This window comes from Benincasa hispida, chromosome 11 (assembly GCF_027475165.1).
Source record: "Benincasa hispida cultivar pf3 chromosome 11, pf3_genome.v1.1, whole genome shotgun sequence".
In the NCBI taxonomy this organism is placed as follows: domain Eukaryota; kingdom Viridiplantae; phylum Streptophyta; class Magnoliopsida; order Cucurbitales; family Cucurbitaceae; genus Benincasa; species Benincasa hispida.
In genome coordinates, this window is record NC_143488.1 from 7,538,893 (window position 1) to 7,548,734 (window position 9,842).

The window sequence follows — 9,842 nt, forward strand, 5'->3', positions numbered from 1 at the left end:
AAATCAAAAGTTGAACAATAAAAACAAAATAATCGATCTAAACGTAGCTCATCAGATAAAGCATTAATTATCATTCCATTCCCACCCTGTAATGGCTGAAATTAAATAGGAGGGAAAAAAAAGATGATTCTTTATCGGAGAAGCGAATAACTAATCTAACCTCAAAGCAACAAGGTTAGTTCACAGTGTATTTCGTTTGTAATAGTTGAATGTGGGTTAGGTCTTGAATCATTTTCACCTAAACAATACAACACAATATATGAGAAGGAAATTTAACCTTCCAATCTTTTTGAAAATGATCTACAGAGTTCAGTTCAAGCCTTTGATAATGAACTTCTTGATTCCTGAAAGAGATCTCATAACTCAAGCAACCAAGCACAAGAATTCAGTCCAATACATTATTACAATTATTCACAAAAGTTTCTCTACAGCATTCAGTCCAAAGATTATGCCAAATCAACTAACATGTGGAGTTCAAAGATTCTAATCACTAATTTCTAGGTCAAAAGTATGCTTAACTCAGTTGAACTATATTTAGGTTGATAATCTACACGGTCTAAAGAATACCGGTTTACCTAATGAAAGGTATAGATGAAAGAACTGAAATATAAATAATAAGATTGCAAATGAAACAAACCATTTTGATACAATAAAGGAACAAAAACTCAAAGGTCAGAAGTGATACTTACAGAGATTCCATACCCTATGTGTTAGGAACCAAAATTGATCAACAGCCACAGGGGTCAACACAGTAAATGTACAATAGTAAAATGTGCTCGTGATCACCACTAATCACTATGCCAGTTGAAATGGCTAAAGAACAAATGCTTTTCATTGGAGGAAATAATAGCTTAGGAGTTCTATTAGCTATAAAACACCAAAATTTCGTTGAAAAAGAATACACTTTTAAGGATTTGCACCCCCTGAAACAAGGAAAGAAATCAAAAGGTGAAAAATCACAGCATGTGATAAAGTAGACAACCAGAACACAGATGGGCATCTGAAAGAGTGGCAACAAAACAACAAAGTCATTCAAGTATGAGGCAAAAGAATAAGCCGACATATTGACATAGAACAGTAGATTTTATATATATTTGATATGTGTAAGTGTCCGGGCCCATCTTACGCGCATCTCAACTAGTCTCACGGGAGAACCCAAGAACAGTATATTATATTGGTAGGCCATCTGGCTCGCATGAGATCTTCAGAACTATGGAAGTTCAACTCTGTATAATCCTTTGTAACTACTCCAAGAGCTGGGCTTTAATTTATCCTCCTATTTCATCTTCCATTACAATTTACATACATCAGTAAAAAATTGTTCAACTGAAAGTAACGTACTCTAAAAGAGAGAAATTTTCAACAAAATGGAGGTAGGGAGAAGAAATTATTTCCCTCCCCATAGAATCAAATTGATCAAATTGAACATTATATGTTTGAATCATTTTCGTGTTTCCCAACATGCAGCAGAAGTATACAAGCTACAAGAGGGCAAAAAGGAGAGGGAATTCACTCCCAGTGGCCACTCCAATTGAGAAGAATTCAAAGAAGAAAAGAAGAGATCAATAAACTTCCCTATTCTCCCTGAATCCTATACATTCCATTCTCTACTTTGAAAGATTTGGCCAAAAAGCAATAAATCAAATAAAAATGGACGCACCCTTATTTCCATAGAGCTGAGATCAATCCATGCATATAAAGTTAATCCAGTTCATATTTTTATCTTCAGTGGGTTGTCACTTTGGACCTCTTCTTGGCCTCACTGTAAAGCACCACACCCATGATAGTCACAGCAAATCCTGCCATACCCATCACTGTAACAGGGTTCCTGAAGATCAAAACAGAAACAACAGCCGCCACAGCAGCCTTTGCATTCCCAAGAACCTGCAATGTGAGGGCACTGGTGTGCTTGGTCACCAAGAAATTGGTCAAATTCACCAAATAAGCCACCGTAGCATTGCCAAGCAACAAGAACACAATAAATGAATTCCCTCGAGCTTTCTCGACAGTAATGGCAGCTACATTCCCTTCAATATAAAGACTAAAAGGAAGCAAAATCATAGCAGCCATTGGAGCCATGTACAACAACAAATTCATTGAGTGAAGTTTCTCAGCCTCCGAGGTTAACAAAATCCCCTGAACCACAGATTTCAATGCTCGCCCAGCGGTAGAGCCAACACAAACCAAAAACCCAAAGAAATGAAACAATGGCTCACTATTACTGGCCAAAACAATCCCAAAAACCACAGGCAAAAGCGCAAGATAAACCTCAGCAGACTCCTTCTTACAAGTAATCAAAAAAGCAAAAATCGCAGTGAAAAACGGCGTGGTAGCACCAATGGCTTGGTTAAACGAAACCGGAAGGTACCGAAGAGATGTATTCCCACACACAACGGAGAAACAGAAAATGGCGCTAAGAGCAAAGATTTTAAAAAACTGTTTACGAGAAAGAATGTGCTGCAACGGAACAATCTCAAGAAAATTAATCGCAACATAACTATAAGCCGCACAAGCAAGCATGTGAAGCATTGTGAGGAAGATCGGGTACCGGTAGCCATAGAAGCTTAGAAGGTATTTGTTGAGAAGAAGAACGCCAATGTTGGATAAGTACCACGAGAGTATAATTACCATCGTCAATATATTCGGCGATAGGTAGGATCCGATCGGGAAACCGGCGGCGCTGTTACGAACATCGCTCGGTGGCGTCATTGGAATGTCGACGGCCTGGTCCGCGGCGGCGGTGGAGGAGTCCAGGCGAGGGTTGCTCATACGGCGAGTGGTCCATGTCTGAGCCTCCACCATGGCCAAAATGCAGAAGAGAGAGACCAAGCTGAGACTTTCTCTCTCTAGAGAGTTGCAGGTTTTAGAGAGAGAAAGAGACGAGTGGGAGATCGGATCTGAAGGACGAAGAGAGGTTGAGGAAGAAAGACGATTGATAACGAAGGAGAACGTGAAGGTTTTTGGAGGGCTATGTGATCGGACGGTGTATCTTTAGATTTGGGACAAAAATGGATATCAGCCGTTGGATTAGGATAAAAGGTTTTTTCTTTCTTTCTTTCTTTTTTTCTTTTACTTATATATTTATATATATTATAAATGTGCAAATTAGAAATTTAGACTGTCGGTATATTATTGGATATTTATTTAGTTTTGGTATCGTATCAATTTTGGAGACTTCGGTCTCACGCTTTGTAGCTTTGCTTAACAAATCATTTATTTCTTTATTTTTCTTTTCTGATCCTTAATAAATCATTTATTAAATTTTAAAGATTAAAACTACTATTTGGATGGATATTTTCTTATGATATATTTTTTTAAAGAATATTTTAAAGTTAAATAGGTGTACTTCATTGATTTACGTGGTAATTAAAGTTGAGAGGACAAATTTTGTAAAATTAAAACAAAATCATCATTTCCATAACTTGAAATCTACGAAAAATTATTATTTTGATTCAAAAAAAAAAAATTAATCTCATATCCCAATGTAACTTCGCCACAAGTGGTACATGGTTCAAATTCCTTTATTCTCTAAAAAAAATAAAATTGCCATACGAGAAACTTAACAACCTTGTTTGCTTTTATTGAGGTTAGATCTCGTGGTCAAATAACTTTTTTCTTAAGAAGAAGAAACGTTTATAGATTGAATTAATTCAGATTTAATAAAAAATGATAGGTAATAAAAAAATGATTTCTTAATTGTGCCCACTCGCTCACCCATTTAAATTAATGATAGCTCATAAAATTGGTGAACAAGCTACACTTTTATCACTACCACACTTCTGAAGTTTCTTTGCAAGTATTTATAGATATGTCTACTTGTCAAGCCTAAATCTTCCACCGTGGGACAACTTCTACCTTTTTTTTTCTCTCAAAAATACTTTTTTTCTTTTGCTATGGGCCAAAAACCCAAAGTCATTTCAAACACTAGACGTATTTATGTATTTAATTGCTTAAGTCATAAGAAGACCAATTAGAAATGGTTGTATAGAACATTGAAAAAGGTTAAGAACTTTGAGGAGGTCTCCACATCATAGAAAGATAAAATATTAAATTTACATATTCATTAAAATAAACTAACATCATCTAACTTAATCGATTAAGACATATACTTTTAATTTAAAAGATTGGAGATTCAAATCTAGACATCAGTTTAAAAACAATAAAAATAAAGATGGCATCCCATGCGAAGGTAGTGTCCAAACATTTAATATTTGTATGGAAAAGCTTCCAATTGAAGGAATTACATTTGGATTTTTAATCTGCGTAGATGAATTAAATTATTGAATTTAAAATGCAATCGGTTATGTGCGTTTATTATTCATTGAAAAAATGTGCATTTATTACGATTTTATAACATCACATGGATCATACACACAAAACATAAAATAATTGTGAATCTAGTTGCAAATTTCATTTTTAGAAAAAGAAAAAAAAATAATTGAGTTCACCTTTTATATAATATATTGTCCATTTAAACAATTTTTTATATAATTTAATTAAAAATAAAATTATTAATGTTAAATTTAATTAATAATAAAAAGATTAAGTGTTGGATTATAATGAGTATGATGTTCATAAAATGCATTAATTGGTTAATTTTAATTATAAAATTATTAAAATATTTATATTTATAATTAAAATATTGAATATTTATAATTATAATTATAATCTTCAAATATTTATAATTAAAATTATTTGATTCATAATTAATTATTTTTTTTATTGATATATTGAATATTATTTATTCTTTAAAATATTAATTTATTATCATTATAATAAGATTTTCATACTTAATTTCATAGATTAAACACAAACACAATTTATATTCAATAAATTATTAATCTATTACCATTATAATAAGATTTTCATGCTTAATTTCATAAATTAAACACAAACACAATTTTTTTTCACAAAATTCTGATAACATTCTCATACACAACCAAACATAGTCATTCTTGATTCCCAACAATTTTATTTCCATGTAGACATCCTTAATTATTGGACATTGAGAAAACCTCAATCCAAACGGCCCTAAAAGAGTAAATATAATAAATGTTTGACACAAACTTCTAAGACCCAAGACTGGTGTTCTTGGTCCTTATATGAATGTGGAGTTGGATGGTAGCTTTTGGGAGCAAATGAAATCATTTAACAAAATGGAACCAAATTATGAGGTTTAATGGACAAGAAAAGCTTATTTATCCTTTAGTTTCAATCTTTCTTCAATTATACTATATCGAACTAATAATATGTGATAAAATAATCTAAAAGCCGGAGTTTCCTACCATTACTATTGTCTACTCTATTTATTGTATTGAAGTCTGAATTTAGATTCTAGAGATTGTGGAAATTTGAGGATTGTTTCTTCTCCAAGTCATGGTTTTGAAGGTAAATGTTTTTTTTTTTAAATTAAATTTGTACAGGCTTGCTTTTTATTTTTTTTTATATTGAAATTTATCATATTTTTATTTGTGTGATGATTTTTAATTGAAAGTCAATTTTTTGATGGGGAAATTGGATGGGTAAGGTTTTTGAATTTTAATTGATTGATTCGGACAATTATTTTTCAGGTTGTTCTTTTGTTTTATATTCTCTCACTTGGTTTTTTTTTAAGAAGTTGATAATTAGGTCCTGAATTAGAAAACATAATTCCATAAGTAAAAAAAATTATAAGAAAAAATATCAAAAGAGTCAATTCAATCTTAAAGAGTTTTTTTGTGAAGGAATCATACGCTCCTATTGAAAGTAATAATGTTGTTGTTGATGATGAAAATATTTTAAGTGAAATTGTGATAATTTGAATGATAATATCGATATTTGTGCTCACATGCATGAAAATGTGTCGGTTAACTACGAGAGCCCTTGCAATGATATGCTCATTCAGAATACTAAGGACATGTTTGAGAGTGATAATTGGAGTATTGATTTTTTAAAAAAGAGATTTAGATACAATTGATTTTGTAAAATTGATTTTTTTTTACCATCAAATTTAGGTTTAGTTCCATACTTTCAAAGATGATTTTAAATACTTTGATTTTGAATTATTATATTTGGTTCTAAAAATGATTTTAAAATTATCAAATTTACTACAAAAGTAATTTATATTTGGAAATTTATTTAACTCAATAGTTATAATAGAAATGCATAATAAAAACCAAAGAAAATATAAAACATATATCTCATTCAATTCAGAAATGTTTTTATAATTACAAATATTTAAAGTGTATATTATATATTGAACACAAACTATATATATAACAAAGACATTAACATGATATAAGTTTTGCAATTTTCCCTCGCTCCTCTTCCATCTCGTTCCGTCTTCAGTAACACTTCACTCATTTTTTGTCACCACTTGAAGGGAGAAAATCTTCATCATCATCATCATACGACTTGAACTCAAAGTTAATTGTAGAATGAGTTCTCATAAAATTATGAAGTGTCATTGATGCAATAATAATCTTAACTTGTTTTCAAAAGGGAAATAATGCATATGATGTATCATTTGCCATCTACTTTTCTAAACACCAAATGTCATCTCAATTTTACACTTAAATATGAATGCCTATGGTTAAATATTTTCTTCTTACCTCTTGGTTAACTCCCACGACAAAATTTAGGAAGATGATATCTTTGATCTTTACAATTATTGACAAACCACACAACAAACCATAGGCATTTCATCAAACAGGTTATAGGCAACAATCACAAATGGGGCTCAGTAACTTAAGATCCCAAACAAACCCCACTTTGATTCTTCCACAAGTAACTAAATCCTTTCAATTAATCACGAAATAGACAAGACAAGACAAGACAAAACAAAACAAAAACAAAAACAAAAACTCAAGACTAATCCAACAACATTATATAAATGAATACCTACAAGACTAAAGGAGCAATCACGAGTAGGGTTGGCAAAAATCCCTGGAGTGGGGAATCCTCAGTTTGATCAGGGATGGGGTCATACCAGGGATTATAACCGAGTCCACGATCGGGGACAGGGCAATGATGGGGAGGGTATCCTCGCCCCGTCCCCGATTAACTTTTTTATTCTTTTAATATATATATACATATATAAAACGAGGATAGGTCTCCGCGAGAACTCGTTTTTTTGATAGGGATGGGGAGAAATACCTCCCGCGGGGACGGGAATGGGGAGTCCCCCTGCCCCACCTCGGCCTCGTTGCCAACTCTAATCATGTGGAGAGAGCAGATCGAAGCTACTGAAAGAGGAGGAGCTCATTGAGAGAGATCAGAGAGGACAAGAAATGATTTTAGGATTGAGTTCCATGATTAAATATAGGGAACTTGTCCAAAGTAACCTTTTTAAGTTTTCACATTACGAAACTAACACTTTTTTTGAAAACTCATTCAAATAGTTTTTCTCAATTCATCGAGATCAACCACTAAGATTTAGTTAAAAATTTTTACTTTTTCTAACTTATTGAATGTTTTGGGCCGATACATCTCCCTATATTAGACACCGAGATTGGCTAATTTTTTTTATGTAATCTTCCCAAAAATTATACCAAATCTTGTATTCTTTTAAATTTTCTTCAAATTCAATTATCTTTACTGCATATTATATCAAATTATTAAGTAAATTTTCAAATCTTTAGCATATTTTTTATTTTCACAATTACTGAAATTTTCAAGATTTTCTAATTATCAAAATAGATTCTCTAAATTGATTCAAGATGATTGCATTGTCATTTTTAAACTTTGGGAAAGATCAAATTTTGCACCAAAAAAAAGGGTAATATTCAACATATGTCTAAAATGTTAGTCCTACCCGAGTTTCCATCGAGAAAGCTTAAATATATTGAATTTCGGTGTTAATTATGTTCGAGATTTCATTGAGAAAGTCCAAATATATAGAATCTTGGTGTTATTTTTCCCCTGATTAACACTGGGATCCACATAATTTTTGCAAATTATATGCAATCTCTCCCAAATCATCAAATTTCCTCTTGCAATCTTTCCCAAATCTTATATAAAATCTTGCAAATTTTACATTTACACGAATTTCTAAATTGATTTACCGATTATCTAAATTATTTACCAATTATTTTTTCAAATTTCTCCAACTTGTGTAATATTTGGTAACGTGATTTTTTTTTATTTTGGAAAGATTTGGAAAGATTACATAACATTTGGAAAGATTAGCAAACTCAATGGCCAGATGTACCGAGAAGACCCAAAACAATAAATAAGTTAGAAAAAATTGTTTTTTTAACAAAATCTCACAACAAAATCTCAGTGGCTGATCTCGGGCGAGATGGGTCTAGAAAAACTATTCTAACAGTTCTAAAAATAATGTCAGTTTTGAAAAGTGAAAACTTTAACGTATTATTTCTGATAATTTTCTTAAATGTAGGAGTATTTCGATATTTCAGAAACTACATATAATAAGAGTAAATTTTGTTAGTGATTCTCGATTAATCATGTCTCCTACATAATCACCAGCTCATTGATATTTCAAAAATCAATTTTTAGTGATTTAAGTTTTTCTCAATCGATTTTACTAGATTGACAAACATCATCCTTTTACGTAAAATTGATTTTGACAAATGAAAAAATGATTTTGTCCATGCCAAACCACTCTCAAACATAGTCTAATCCTATTAGTGATAATCACACTAGTTAGTTGAGAATAATGGTTTTAAAAATGATATCGATGATGCAAATATGCCTGATATACATGATGTTTTGTTTACTTCTCACAAGTTGCGGTCACTAGATGATGCAAGTTTGCTGTCTCATTGTACTTATTCTGAGTCTCTTAAGAATAATGGAAAATTATTGATGGAAATGAATTGTTCGTGGAGTTGAAGTTATTAAGAGAGTTCTTGCCACGGGAAAAATGGGGTCATTGAATATTTTGAGAATTTTGAAAGATAATATTTTTCCTAATGTTATTATCACAAATAGGATTTAGCTTACTATTCTTGTGACAGTTGCATCTGCAAAAAAAAGCTTTTTTCAAATTAGAGTTGTTGAAGACCTATATGCACTCTACAATGTCACACAAAGGTTTAATGGATTTGCATTAATAGTGATTGAGAACCAATTAGTAGTGATTGAGAATGATATTTTGGAACGAGTTGATTATAAAGACTTGATTGACGATTTTGCTTCAAAGAAAGTTCGGAGGATGATGCTTTTTAAATAAAATATCACTAATTACATAGTTGCTTGGTGACATATTTTTGGTTCATATATTTTGTTTTTGTTATTATTATTATTTTTGTAAGAAACAATCTTATAATACAATAATTTTGATACTTTATGATTTTGACTTTGTTATAAAATATTTTAAGCCCTCATTTTGAAAAGTATCATGGGCCATCTCATTTGGATTGATCTGGTCTTAACCTACAAAGGAAGAAGCTCCACATCCAATAGTGCGCCAACTCTGCAAGTTCCACAGACCTCGATAACTTCTAAAAATTTTGTGTCAATAACATAGTTTCACTATTCAAATTTGAACTATTACTCTGAATCCCACAATGACCTCGTTGAACCAGGCATTTAAATCGAACTTGATGATGCTTAGAAGGAATAAAATGTCAACTTGAGTATGACTCTATTGATTTAAGCATATACTCTCGATCAAGAAGTTAGATGTTCAAATTCTCCCAACCTCAAATGTTGTTGAACTTAGAAAAACTTAAATTAGGTATAAATTGTGAATCAATATGTTGATATTTCTATCTATGTTATTCATAATCAGAAAGATTTGACGTCAATATTACGTAATTAGAATGGTATATTGCAAATCTCTTTATTCGCTCTATTTGCGACAGAAAAAATGATATCTCAATTACATCCCCATTAGGATG

The 9,842-nt window shown here is 31.5% G+C and overlaps 1 protein-coding gene across 3 annotated transcripts; it reads right to left on the bottom strand.

The window, feature by feature from the left end:
* Positions 1-804: 804 nt before the first annotated feature.
* LOC120092210 (Nucleotide-sugar transporter family protein) lies at positions 805-2,925 on the bottom strand. 3 transcript variants are annotated; one of them, XM_090306531.1, is made up of 2 exons: positions 1,661-2,925; positions 805-923 (listed from the first exon to the last, which is right to left on the bottom strand). In XM_090306531.1, exon 1 carries the CDS (start codon positions 2,800-2,802, stop codon positions 1,726-1,728), a length of 1,077 nt encoding a protein of 358 aa, XP_090162657.1. In that variant the 5' UTR covers positions 2,803-2,925; the 3' UTR covers positions 805-923; positions 1,661-1,725. The 3 variants fall into 3 exon arrangements, with proteins under 3 accessions (XP_090162657.1, XP_038906376.1, XP_038906377.1); XM_039050448.2 differs by having other exon boundaries at positions 805-1,285; XM_039050449.2 differs by lacking the exon at positions 805-923 and adding an exon at positions 1,065-1,276.
* Positions 2,926-9,842: the final 6,917 nt, after the last annotated feature.